Consider the following 14,312-nt stretch of genomic DNA (forward strand, 5'->3'; position numbering starts at 1 on the left):
AATTTTTTGTGTATAGAATATTTTTAAGAAGCTTGCATTAGCATGGAAAAATATGGATATCATATTCTGAAATGCGATTTATTGATTTATCTCAAAGGAATTTATTATAAGAGAAATGTAACACGGACTTCAGAAAAATCAGCTGTGTAATTAATAAAGATTTACCAGGGATTAATTGGTTCGTTTTCGCTGTAATGCACCTCATTTGTCTTCACTACAGTGATACCAGATATGCAAATCAGAGTTTGACCTAGTTTGTTTGGAGTTTACAGAAGAACTGTACACATAGAATTAATTAATCAAATAGAAAATTAGTTAAACTTAGACAAGAGAGTTTCTTAAAAGCCATTCTTTCAGAAATAAATCCGCTAAGAGTTATTCTTCTAAGAGACAGACTGCATAAATTAAAGTCTCAAGAGACAAATCTTATTTGGACTTATAGTAAATCACTGAAAATTAACATTTGAAATAAATTAAATTATATGTTTCACTTCGTATTTTTATTTTTCGCTAACTTTCGAATGTTGTTTTATAAAGTATTTTGTTTGGTAATATCTAAATACATAATGTTTTTAACTTTTCTTTCCGTTTAAGCAAATGAATAAAGAAGAATATTTTCCGTAAAATTAAATGTTCCATGTACATTTATATTTCGGCCCACCAGCAGCTGAGTAGTAAATTCGCCAAACACTGGTAGTTCCGACCTGGTTCGATTCCAGACGAAAGAGCTGGCTGCATGGGCGTTTTTGTGGTTTTCTGCATGTGTACGTACATATGAGTTAGTTTCCATCATAAAGTCCTTCAAGACGGCATCCGTCTCCTTAGGCGATAACCTTAGTTTCTTTTGCCATAGTCTCAATAAACAAAACGAATCATTAATAATTGCATGATATTAAGCGCTCAGCTTTCATTCAAAATAAGAGTTTTGAACATGATTCGATTTTAAATCTAGTTTGCCATGAGTTTTCTTTAACTGGCACAGTTTTAATGTGGGGTGCTGGTTCATTATCTTTCATTCAAAATAAGAATTTTGAAGCATAGTCGTCCAATTTTAAATTTAGTTTGCCATGAGTTTTCTTTAACCGGCACAGTTTTACTGCGGGGTGCTGGTGCATTATCTTTCATGTCAACGCAGTTTTAACGGTGCTTTCTATATAGATTACAGAAACTCTTTTTTCTTTAATAGACTAGTGGGCTCTGGCCTTTTTTTCAGCATTGGCCATTCCTATGGCCAGAAGTGATGATCATTTTACTGCGGAGGCATCCACCGTTACCTTCTGTGAGAGGACAGACAATTTACATTCATGCTTTCTCCAGGATTCGAATCCGGGCTCTCCAGTATCGCAGTCTATTCCCTTAACCACAATATAAAGTGCGACACACACACACACAAAAAGAGACTGGTCCAATAAATCATTGTACTTACAGAATCAGTTCTCCGTGACATTACCACCTTCAAAGTAGTTCCCTTCAGTATTCACACACTTCTGCAGTCGGTGCTGCCATTGCTGGTAACAGTTCTGGAACGAGGTTTTTTGAAAGCCCTTTCAGGAGATTCTCCGTTTTTGCCTGAACCTCTTCAGCCGGGGTAAAATGGGTTTCCTTTAATCAAGACGTAACTTTAGGAAATAAAAATAAGTCGCATGGAGCGACATCAGGTGAATAAGGAGGATGGCCCCATCAGAATAATGTTTTTGCTAGTCAGAAACTGCTTGACAGATAGGGCCGTGAGAGTGGGAGCATTGTCCTGGTACAACAGCCATCAATCAAACCATACCTAAGGTGTTTTTTTTTCCTAATTTTTCACGAAGTCTTTTTAGTATTTCAATGCAATAGTGTTGATTAACAGTCAGACCTTTAGGAACCCATTCAAGGGCGCCCAGCACCTCGTCATCTTCCATCCTGTCCCTTCCCCCTGAAAAATGGTAATGCCATTCAAACACACGTGAATGAGACAAAGTTTCATCTCCATAAGCCTCAGTTTAACATTTGAAATGTTTCCTCCATGGCTGATTTCTTAAGTTTCACAAAAAAATCTGATGCTTATTCGCTGTTCGGTTTTTACATTAAACTTTTTTCCGTCAGAATGCAGTTGCACGTCTCCGAAACAGTTGTTGCTAACTCTACTCTTTTTGCAAGATACAGACTTAGTCTCGTTTTTTTTTTTTTTTTTTTTTTTTTTTTTTTTTTGTTGTGTGTTACACTCGTACCGTCTGGGCGGCTGGTTTGCAAAGTAGTCTTTTGTAGTCCCAAATTTTTCCAAGCTATTTATTTATAACTTTATTCACTATCATCTTCAGTCCATATTTTAATATTGATTAACCACATGCTTTATAAATTATTTCCCACATTTTAATTGTAAAAGCGTTTACTCCAATTAAAGTATTAATAATTGCAAAAGAAAAAGAATTCACTGCAGCCAGAATTTTAAAAAAATGCATTAAATACCCTATCAGAAATTTTAAACCTATTTTCTGAATCCATGAGCTAAAATTGTTCCGCTTAATTTTTTTGGTTTTTGTTTTTGTCCCTTTCGAAACGCACTTTGTAAGCTTTTATTTTAAATGCATTCATTCACAGCTGTTCAAACGTATTACTGTAGGTACCTCATGTATCATCGTCAAAAGTTAGGATAAAAAAATCAAGAAAATAATTTTGTACATTTATAAAATACTTTTCGCAGTGTATTCGAAAAATAATTCAGACCAATCCATAAGAGTTTTCCATAGTCTATCACAATCTCAGGAGCAGCTAAATCGACATAGCGTATAAATCATCATTTCCAGCATCTCGGAAATGACAGCTACATCTTTAGGGTTTCAACATTTTATAAAGCTCATACTCAATGATTTATGTTTCTTGGGAAGCTAAATCCGAGGTGTAAATCTGTGTTCCTGAAAGATAACTTATTTATTCGAAAATAGGAACAACTCTCAGCTGGAAAAGCAGACCTAAATACACTCAAACGGATTTAGCGTTTCGAACATGTGATCAGATCTCTTTACATTTTCGAAGTACATTAAAATTGAATATAAAATGATTTATATTTATAGTATAAATCTTCGCAAAACTTTATGCGGTGGAATCAAAATAATACCTATTTTTTAACAAATTTATATTAATAATTGTTTAACAAATGTACGTTAACTGCGTACATTAAATTTAATGCGAAAATTATTTCTATTACATTTTAATTAATTTTTTAGTTTAATTTTTACTCATTCTTTCAATTTAATTTTGAAGTATGTGATAAGTTAATAAGTAGTATAAAATACACAGATATTTTTTCTGACAAATGGCAGCATAAAGTCCACTGCTAAATTTGTAAAAGGCACTATTTTTCCATTCCGTGTCAGGTGCATTTAAAATTTACCGAAGGTATTTAAAAGCAATATACATTTCTGAAAGTTTTGCATAGTCTTTTATATAGGCTTCTGATGTTTGCAGTCATTAGCAAAACGAACGTAACATTTCATTACATGTTTATACTATTATTCTCTTCTTAAAATATTAAAGCGCAATTCTACGTTTTGCATAAACATTATGCATTGCGCTGTTATTTATATTTGAATTACTTTGCGTATGTTTCTTCTGTTACATATTAACTTTTTAGTCCAATAGTGTTAGTAGTCTCGAAATGCGATTTTGCGTGATCCACTGTAAATGGTTTGCTTCAATTTTCATTCCAGTTCTTTAATACTCAGAAAAACGTTGTAGAGTCATTAGGATTATCGATGCAGGGAGACTGGAAAAGGAGCAACGCCCTCGCCTTGTCTCGAACCTGGACCTCTTCCTGGGATACTTGTTTTTTTTAAGGAAAGCTGGTATTCCGTGTAATATTTACCACCTTATTAAAGATTTTCTGCATGACAGATCTGCATTGCTCTCCCTTGGCCACGTTTCTTCCTCCCGCATTTTGGAAAGAGGTTGCCCTCAAGGCTCGGTTTCCGGACCTTTATTGTGGAATTTAATTATGAATGATCTACTCAATAGACTCTCACATTGTCCGAGTTGTAAAACAATTGCTTTTGCTGATGATCTACTAATTTGCTTTCAAGAGAAGTGTCCCATTACTCTCTTTAATACGGCTCCAAACACCCTTACTATTATTTCCAATTGGTCCAGAGAACAGAAATTGGAATTCAATCCTAATAAATCTAAAATTATGATAATTAAAAGAAAGCATGTCAGCTATACAAACCAACAACTGTACTTGGATAATACCTTACTCGAAACGGTGAATGAAATTAAATATTTAGGCGTTATTCTTGATCATAAGTTTTGTTGGAAAAATCATATTATGTATTTATCCAATAAGTGTGAAAATATACTTAGAGGACTTAATCGTGTCTCTTGCAATACTTTTGGTTTAAAAGTTAATGTTATTGATATGATTTATAAGCAGGATATTGTCCCCTTTATTTGCTATGCTTCTAGAGTGTGGGGAACAGCTTTAGAAAAGAAGATTTATTCCCGTATACTTCGCAGAATTCAAAGAAGAATTTTACTAAGAGTTGTGCGTGGCTACAGAACAATTAGCTATGAAGCCTGTTTCGCAATTTCAGGATTTCCTCCGATTGACCTTCATGTTTTGAATGACAAAAAGTTTAAAGATACCATCAGCAAATTTATGTTCGATGCCAAGGTGTTGTTTGAAGATCTTCCTCATCCTGCCAATCGTTTGCCAATTCAAACTATCATTTATGACAATTCTGTTGATGATAATTTCCCTGTTGTGTGTTATACAGATGGCAGTAAAATTAATAATCGAGTTGGATTAGCTTATGTCGTTTTCCATAATGGTTCTGAACTGGAATACAAACTCTTTAGAATTCCCAATGAATGCAGTGTTTTCCAAGCCGAATTACTGTGCATTAGTGAGTCAATTAAGTGGATATCTAACAACTGTTCGCTAAGTGCTAAATTTCTTATTCGCACTGATTCTCTTTCATCCTTATTTTCTCTTAGGAATATCTTCTCATATAATAAATTAATTGTGACTTCCCATGCTCTTCTTAAAGACCTTAATAATAAAGGTGTTGATGTTATCTTTTCTCATGTACGTGGCCACACTGGCAATCTAGGAAATGAACGGGCTGATTGGTTGGCAAAACAAGCTACACATCTTCAAGTAATTACTCCAATGATACTTCCTAAGTCATTTTACAAGAACAAAAGTAGGGATGATACAATACTCGAGTGGAATGAACTATACAGGAATTCTACTACTGCCTCTTTGACTAAACTATATTTTTCTTCCATTCCTCACAGACTGAATAATAAACACTTTTTCTGCAATTTTGAAGTTACTCAATTTCTAACTGGACATGGTAAATTCAATTCATATCTGAAGAGATTTAGATTACCTAGTACAGACTTGTGTTCATGCAGTTTCGGGGGAGTGCAAAATGTCGAACATTTGTTGTTCTATTGTTCAAAGCTCAAGGAACGACGAAAGGAACTCATTTCTAAGTTAAACTCTGTGAATATTTCATTTCCTCCCCCTCTTCATGTTTTTGTTCAACATAAAATGGCTTTCTCTTTTTTCTGTAAATTTATCTCTTACGTATCATCTGTGAATTTGTAAGTTTATTTTATTTTGTGTTGTGTTGTTGTATTTGTTTGTTTTTTTTTACTTACCTCTGTAAGCCTTGTGTAATACTATGTGGTGCACAAGGATTTAAAATTTTCAATAAAAAAAAAAAAAAAAAAAAAAAAAAAAAACCTGGACCTCTCGAATACGGACCGAGTGTGTTACCTTTACACCACAAACGCATGCTGGAAGGAGGGAGAATATTCCTTATAACTTCGCATTTAAAGAGCTGCAACTCGCCTCAGCATGGATGCCACAAGCGCTTGGGGATTAGGGGACCCAATCGCCAAATCTTGGTGGTGACGAATTATTGTCCACCACCTTTTAGTTCGGGCGCCACTGTATGGTTATTAGGAGTTTTTGAAACAGGAGACGTGAAAATTATGCACTGCCTTTGCCTAAACTCGAACCTGGACTTTTCGAATATGCGCCGAGTGTGCTGCCGTTACACCACGAAAGCATGCTGAACAACAGGGAGAAGATACTTTATAACGTCGTATTTAAAGAGCTGCAACTTGCCTTTGCATGGGTGCCACAAGTTCTTGGTATATGACTGGAGTGACCTTCGAGGCTGCATCCGGAATCATCAACAAAGGCACAGGATTTCACCACTGATATGAAAACTATTGCCCATTGAAATCACTCACCCTCGACAAAGAATCTTTATGCCACCTTATCACAATAGATTCGTTGTTTTAAACTTAAAATTTACTCACTTTTTTCTACTTGAAACTATTATAGAGAAATCATTTTAGAAAAATCGAATAAGCGAATGTAACTACATGGTTTTCTTTCTTTTAATATAAGGATTCATCCGTTTGGGTGAGCCTGACAAATTGTTGGCATACTACCACAACATATCCAATAGCCAGCTGTATCGAAAAATTTTATTTCAATATTTTTATTCCAGTCATACTATAGCACGATTATGTAGTCCCAAACACCTCTCAGTAAGTAATCTCCAATACTAAGGAGATTTCTGAAGTATGCATCACTTTAAAGTTTAGAAAGTAAAAATAAAATATTAATACGAAAGCTGTGTTTTGTTAAATGCATCATAAAATAAGTCACTAGCTGATATACTTTGCATTTCACAATCGCGAGTTGAAATTGTCCGTTAAAGTACAACTGCTTCAAAAGTCCTAAGACTATTAAAATAACTCTTACAATTAATTTAGTAATGATTCCGAAAATTACCACTTTAGACTAATAGAATTAATTATAACTTAATAAACTGATTGCTTGCTTTAATTACTGATAAATTTTAATCATTAATTAAACATAGTTCATTCTTTTTAACAGAGAAAATTCCCCACATTCTCTTCGTCGAGCTGTTGGAAAAGGATATAAAAATAATGAAAACTAAGACCGTGTATCATATATTTAAATAAACTTTCACCCGTTTTGCTCTCAACTCAAAATTTTTAACATATATCTTTAGGCTTTGACGGCTATTTGCTGAACATACAAAGTGTCTCTGTTTGACGATAGCAGTATAACTAACTCTTTGATGAATAATTAACTTAACAGTAACTGAAGTTCTGAATTAGTAAACATAGACATTTAAATAGAGATTCCACTGTCGAATCATAATTTGACAGTACCACCGTTCCTCTATTTAAGGTATTCCTTACTCAGAGAAGCACCTACATTTTAATGCCATATTGTTTATGATGCCAGTTTTACAGTACGAACGCAGCTTAATGTTCCTTGCATATTATGCTGCATTATTCATATGTCTCAAAGTCTTGCTTTGAAAGATGTAAAATTTATGTAGATAGCATTTTAGGAGTATTATTACTAAAATATTCCTAAAGGAATATGTGTATATATTTATTGGCCCATGTGTATAGATCTTTAAACAAGTAGATGTGATTTATAATGCTGCTGCGTGAGATGTCCATAAATGCTGCATCTGCTTTCTTATGGCATATTATGTATCTTTTGTTAAGCGGATGGTCCAGAATTAACTTGAAATACTTTACTCACTTTTTGCACAGTTGTCATACTTTATCCTCTTTTTCGTCAAAAAAAAAACCAAAACTGCATATTTTTTTGTTGTCAGATTTAATGAAATCTGACGAGACAGATTTTGCGAAAGAACAATATCTACACTCGAAGATTCCAGCCGCAGGATCTGTTTACTGTTACAAGTCACGTAGTCAGTGATTCTCGATTTTGAAATCACAAAATGAATTCTAAAGGGGCTATAGTCTGGCGAAAGTTCTAAAGATGTGAAATGAAAGTAATTAAAAATAAAAAGACTTTTTTGTAACTGACCTATTAGATGATATCAGGATTTTTTGTGCAAAACTATGGCGGAAATCTGGGTAACATGACAGGCTATCTGGTTATTTTTTTCTTTCTTGTCGACTTAATACACCTAGTTCGAACATCCAATACGGCTTCAGACTACGAGAATTTTTCTGTCATATGTAGTTCTTTTTAGTAAACACTCATTGATGTTAATTCTTTGCAGCAGGGGAAAAATATGGCTCTCAAATATGATACCACTTGTTTCAAAAGAATTGTCAATTTTCATTTTTATGATTTATATGTCAGTTGTTAAAGCTACCCTTCCACAATATTCTTTCTTTAGTTAAAATGCAAATTAATGGTAATTAACTTATATTATTACTGATATTAAGTTTTTGTTCGAATTATTTTAAAAGAAACATTTGCTTCTTGATTCAGAAAACCTTAAATTAATTATAGAAATGGATTTTTATTCCTCCTATTTAATTATGTTATAAATTTCAAGAATTAATTAGCAGTTTTGTAGATAAAGTTAATATTTTTGTACTGAAATATTTTCTAGAGAAATCCCATTTGATAAGATTGCATGAAGCATAAGCATAAACAATACGTCGGTTAATTTGAGAAAGCATCAGCCGTAAATAAAACTTGAAATAATTTTCCAAGATTTTGCAGTTGAGTGACTGACTGCCTGAAAACCAAGTCTTCGTTATTCCTTGCAAGCAAGGAATTAGATATTGTTTTAAGGCAGAAAAATACTGTGGCTGTTAATGATCGACTTTAGTTGACCTAATAACAAAGTCATTTTAATTAGTTTATTTGTCCAGGAAACTGGATCTTGCTATCAATGAAATTTATCATGTTTGACATTATTGCGAATTATGTATTGAATACATTTTCTTATGATGAAAAAAATGTTTATTTGATGTTAAATCTATTAAATATTACGTAAACTAAGGCTATTTCATGATAATAATATTTATGAAAACAAAGTAATTTTTAACTCAAATCTTGAAATCTCACCTTTTACAGTTAATGTTGCACTATAGTATCCAGAAGCCACATCATTTTTGGCAACGCATGTGTAGTTTCCATTATGTCTATACCCCAAATTTTTTAATGTTAGAGTAGACACGAAACCATCATCTGCATATACGACCATCGCATCAAGTTCTTCTTCCTCAAGAGGGCGACCATTTTTAAGCCAAGTTGTCGTCAGAGGCCCGTCACCCGCTATAACAATACAAGTTACTGCTGTCCTCATTCCTTCGTGAAGGTTGTCTCTGAAGCTAAAGCTTGCGATCTTCGGCCCAGCTGTTGAAAAACACAAAAGTAGCAAAACTTTTTATAATGCTTATATGATTAAGTTGTTAACAAATGTATTCTGAAATAATAAAGACAAACCAAGAATAGCAAGGAAATTAACATTTCCATTATCAGTGAAAAACTACCATAAACTACTAAAATAATTAAAATAATTCGTAATTTATCTAGAAATTTTTAGGTCTAAACACTTTTAATAAATTTTTAACAAACCTGTCAAATGGGATTTTACAGCATTTATTACTATGACATATCAACTTATCGTTACAAAATATCGTTTATTTACCGCTAGAAGTTTCTATGCAGTTATTCACCTACTTTCCTTCAGTGAATATCTGTTATCATGAATTCGAAAATTGAGCAAAAAATAACGATAGAGTTTTCTTGTAAAGCATAACAGAACGTGACGAAGACCTTTGAAATGCTGTATAAAGCATATGGGGATTAAGCGTTAATACAGTTCGAAGTTTGCAAGTGGTACAGGCTACTTCGTGAAGGACACGAGGATGTTGATAATGAATCTAAGAATGGGCAGTGTACATTGACTCGGAATGAATATAAAATCGGAAACTTCGAGAATTTTTGGCGAAAAATCTTTATATATGTTTCCAAATGACAGTTAATGAGGTTAACATGAGTAAAAACACTGCTCAAAAATTGTCATAGTAGAAGTTCATGAAAATTATTTTCTTTCGTTCTCTCCTTCATGACATGATACCGTAACATTATGGCATTCTCATCTTTAATGAAGCACGATGTCAAATATCTGCATTTTCAAATTATATTGAATTTTTTATATGTTTGGTGAAATTTGTGCATAAACTGATATTTCAAATATGTAAGTTCTGTTCTTATTCATTATAAGCAGAAATTTATAGTGTAGTCAAAGTTTTAAACTGAGAAATGTGTGAATTAAAAATTAGGTGAGTACTAATAATATATGAATCAGACATACTAAACATGTTATATTTTAACATTTCATTTTATTTCAGATATAAATGTTTTTGTCAAAAATCCTGAGTAAATGTTAAGATGTTTTGGTGATATGTGGACAGATTAATCGGATTTGAGAAAGCTATTTTTATTTCGCTTCAGTTTCTTCACATTTTAAAATGCGAATTTAAAAGAGTAAAATATTCTTTACTGTAAAATGTAGTTTAATATTTATTAAAAATTATTGTCAGTAAGCAATATGCTCTTAATTAATATGTTCTCAGAATCATATACGTTTTCAACTTATTAACAAAAATTACATTCAAATGGAGAACTACTAAAATTTCTGTAAATTCTCTTTCCCAAAGTTTTGTTGCATATAAAGTCACAAGAATCTTAAAGATGCCTGAAATTCAGCGTTGGTCATAAATGCTGTGAAACACATTAGTAAAAAGATATCACTCAGAAAAATATGTTTTCTTTTTGCAAGAACTATCCAACAGACGGGTACATAATTTGTAAGGTTTTAACATCATTATGCCACATAAAGCAATTATTCTTTCCACAAAGATGTCGCATTTCAAAACCACGTAAAGATATTAAATGAGATTTAATTAAGAACACAGAAAGACCATTAAGTTTGTTATCCAACTGAGAATATTACAATTAAGTCATTATAAAATAGTTTGATATTTAAGGTCTGTGAGGAAAACTGCATAAGCAAAGAACTTCAAACTGCTGTGCTTTTCACGGTCCATATTATTTACATTCAGAAAATTTTAAATTAAATAAATTTTTTTCTATCCACTCCTTAAGTTTAGTGTAATTGTATTCAAACTGCGGTATGAAAAATTGTCTATATGTTTGTGAAGGAAATTTGGTCAAGTCCAAGTTACCGATTCTTTATTTCATAACATTTAATCCAATGATTCACTTTTTATTCCTTTGTTTTCTTATTATTGAGCTCATAGCTCTAATAAAGTTTGTATTTTCATGAGAAATTCGTAGATTTACTCGTAGTAAGAAAGGAAACTTCCTCATTGCGAATATAAGCGTAATTTACAAACTTTGAAATACGATTCTAACATGAAAATACTCGATTTTAAAACGCAGAATTCTAGAATGTTTTCAGTTTTCATCTTTGAATTACCATACATGTAATACAAAAGAGGGATAGTTTGAAAGAAAAACAGCAAAAAATGTTTCCAAATGAATGGCGGTATATGCAAACAGCTTTAAGAGTGTGAAAGATAATATTTTCTCTACAAGCCCATGATTTTAGGTACGGTAACATAAAATAAACCTAAAATTTCGGAAGCTTCATGGAGAATACTATGTTAATTGTTTTGAAATAGGGAGCTTTATATCACAGTGCCAATTATAATTTTTTATAGTATGTAAATCTATGAAAGTTCTCTTTCTTTTCCTTTTTTCACACTATCTGGTTAATGCAAAATACCTTTAAAAATAAAGTCTACAAATATCTTCAAGAATCATTTAGAAATTATTAGCAATTTCATAAAGAAATCATTAATAATCAAAAAGGACAAACAGATAACAGCAACATATTTCAACGGCAGATATGCAATGGAAAAAGTAGGCTTTCTGCTAAAGACATGAAGAGATGGATTAAGGAAAAAGAGAAACGCTAACAGAAAAAGGAAATGTATAAGAAAGAAGTGACGATACATTTTTTAAAGGTAAATGGAAAAATGAGAAAAATAAAATAAAATACTTGTAAACATAAGACAATCTAAATAACGAAAATGCATATTTAAAAAGAAACGGAAATTGCTTATACGGAATTATGCTTTTTATAATTAGAGTTATTTACGCTCATAATAATTAGAGTATGTTTCCACTCCTGTTATGTATATCTTGGAGTAAAATAATGAAAGAAGTCATGTGAAGAAGTAGTGATAATTTGCTTTGTGTTAAGTTTTTGTCTGCTGACTGAAATGAATGCGTGAAAATGTTTAAATCTTGAAGTGAATAAATGAAAGCTCCAACAAGAACGATTAAAAATACACGCAGGATGTGGACAGCATTTAACTTTCGTTATATTAATGTTCTTTTCAACTTCCCTTTGAAAGAAATAGCAAATGCGAAAATATGAAATTTATTATTTGGTAATGTTGCTGAATTACATAGCACTATTTATATGCTCACTGAATATTTGTCTTTTGTTTCAATAAAAGAAGAAAAAACGTTCAGAACTACAAATCCATTTGGGGAAATACTACTTAAAAATACCGTTCTAAGTTTCCACCAGACAATTTGAATAGCTTCTTTCCTCGCAGTTCAAGCGAGTAAATAATCTTCGAAATATTTAACTTGAATAACTAGGACTACAATTTGCATTCCTATGACTGCAGTAGCTTTAGATGAATAAATGAAATATCGCTAAATGAGCGTATTGGATTTAATATGATTATCACAGGCATCTCTTATAAATTTCGGTCAAATAGAAGATACAAAATATTGTAATGGTTAAATTGCATACACTTCCTATACAGTATTCCTTTGAATATATGTATAAATTCATTAAATTTAGATCATTCTGCTTCATGAGTTCTGTATATGAGACTTTAATACAGATTTTAACTGCATATGTAATTTAAATATCAGCAAACTGGTTAATGGTATTCGGCAAAATGGAGGACTTTCTTGCAAGAAATTTGTCAAACTTTGAGAAATCCAGTTTGTATATTCATCAAATGCAAATGATAGTAGCATTTTTATAACATTTAATGCACTAGTTTTGCCAAAGTAAAGAATCGCTTGATATATCAAATAAATCAGTTTCGAATAATTCAATTTATTAGTAATTGTTTATATTTGTAATCATAAGTATCTTTTTTCAATAATGTATTATTCTTTTAACATTAAAATGTGAAACACTGACGTGTTTTAACTTTGACGTGTTTTGTCTAATTTGTTAACCTTAATAAAATTTTAGTTGTCAGAATACTTTGAGTTCCAAATTGATCGTTAATAAATATTTAAACAGATTTATACCTTGCATAAATAACATTATCATAGTATTTCAGAAATAAAGTTTTATATAAGACATATCCGAAAAGAAAAGATACCGTGGCTAATTCATAATAAAAACGTTTTTGGGCCTAAACTTCTACCAAAAATTAATTACTTTAAATCATATTATGCTTTGATATAAATGCTGTCCTTATCCAAACATTCACTAAATACGGGAATCAAGCTTTGAATTTCTGTAAGAAATTTTTCCCGCCTATCGCTTTAATCATGTCATTACTTCATGTTTCATATCACATGATAAAATGTGAAAGTTATAGGGGCGCTATTTCTGGACAATAAGATGGGAAATAAAAAATCACCAGTTAAAATTCTTCCAAAGGAGAAGTCATGATAATGTAAATCCAGACTTTTCATGAGGCAGATTACAAACCATGTGTTTAAATCCCTTTCTGTTTGCTTTGGATGGTTTCCTATGACGTTGTAAGATCTCTCTGTATATACATTGCAGTTAATTTTTATTTCAATAACATAAACTCAGTAAGACAGCTTCTATGTCCTAGGTAAACGAAGCCATGGTTCTGTGGATTGAAACTGAAGTTTCAAATTTATGTTTGGTGTGGGGAAATGAGTATGGTGTTATTAAGTAATTGTTGCCTTAGGCCAAGAGTTATGATACAAAACCAAGTTTTATCTTCCTGTCAAAATGGTATCGTTTGCGTTTTTAGTTCTCCCATTAACATTTTTGACACGGTGTCCGCAGAATGTTTTTACCTTAACTCTTTAGTCACGGCTGCATGAATCTTGGGTCTCAAGACTCTGGGAAATATTTTTATGCGTGATGTCCCGAGTACAATTTATTCTTCAATTTTTTAAAAGGGTTGTCAGTGATTAACCCTTTGTGGCGCACTATACTTTAAAGTTTTAATTTCAACAAAAAAAGTTGCTCCAGAGCTCTTAAAGTGCGACTACGCGAGCATTGCAGTGAAGCACGAAAATGAGTAGAAGCTTTTGTAAAGTAATGAAAAAACTATGTATTATGGCTGTATACATGGTTTTCTGGATATGCACTATATTCTTGAATATATATGGATAAATGAGATAAATATATGTATATACATAAGTCCTATATAAAAAAAAGACATTTACAAATTTTTAGATTTCTTCATGAAATTGTTCAAAGCATGTTACAATTTTTTGGTAGAACACAAAC

The 14,312-nt window shown here is 31.9% G+C and overlaps 1 protein-coding gene across 1 annotated transcript in view; it reads right to left on the reverse strand.

Moving 5' to 3' along the window:
• Positions 1-14,312, reverse strand: part of LOC118182361 (cell adhesion molecule Dscam1-like) — a 993,488-nt gene that overhangs the window by 374,678 nt on the left and 604,498 nt on the right. Inside the window, exon 9 of the mRNA XM_085806697.1 lies at positions 8,873-9,163. Coding sequence (XP_085662823.1) covers positions 8,873-9,163 — 291 coding nt within the window. The remainder of the gene's footprint in view (positions 1-8,872; positions 9,164-14,312) is intronic.

This window comes from Stegodyphus dumicola, chromosome 12 (assembly GCF_044657685.1).
Source record: "Stegodyphus dumicola isolate Sdum_Otavi_A_Nest chromosome 12, ASM4465768v1".
Taxonomy (NCBI): Eukaryota; Metazoa; Arthropoda; class Arachnida; order Araneae; family Eresidae; genus Stegodyphus; species Stegodyphus dumicola.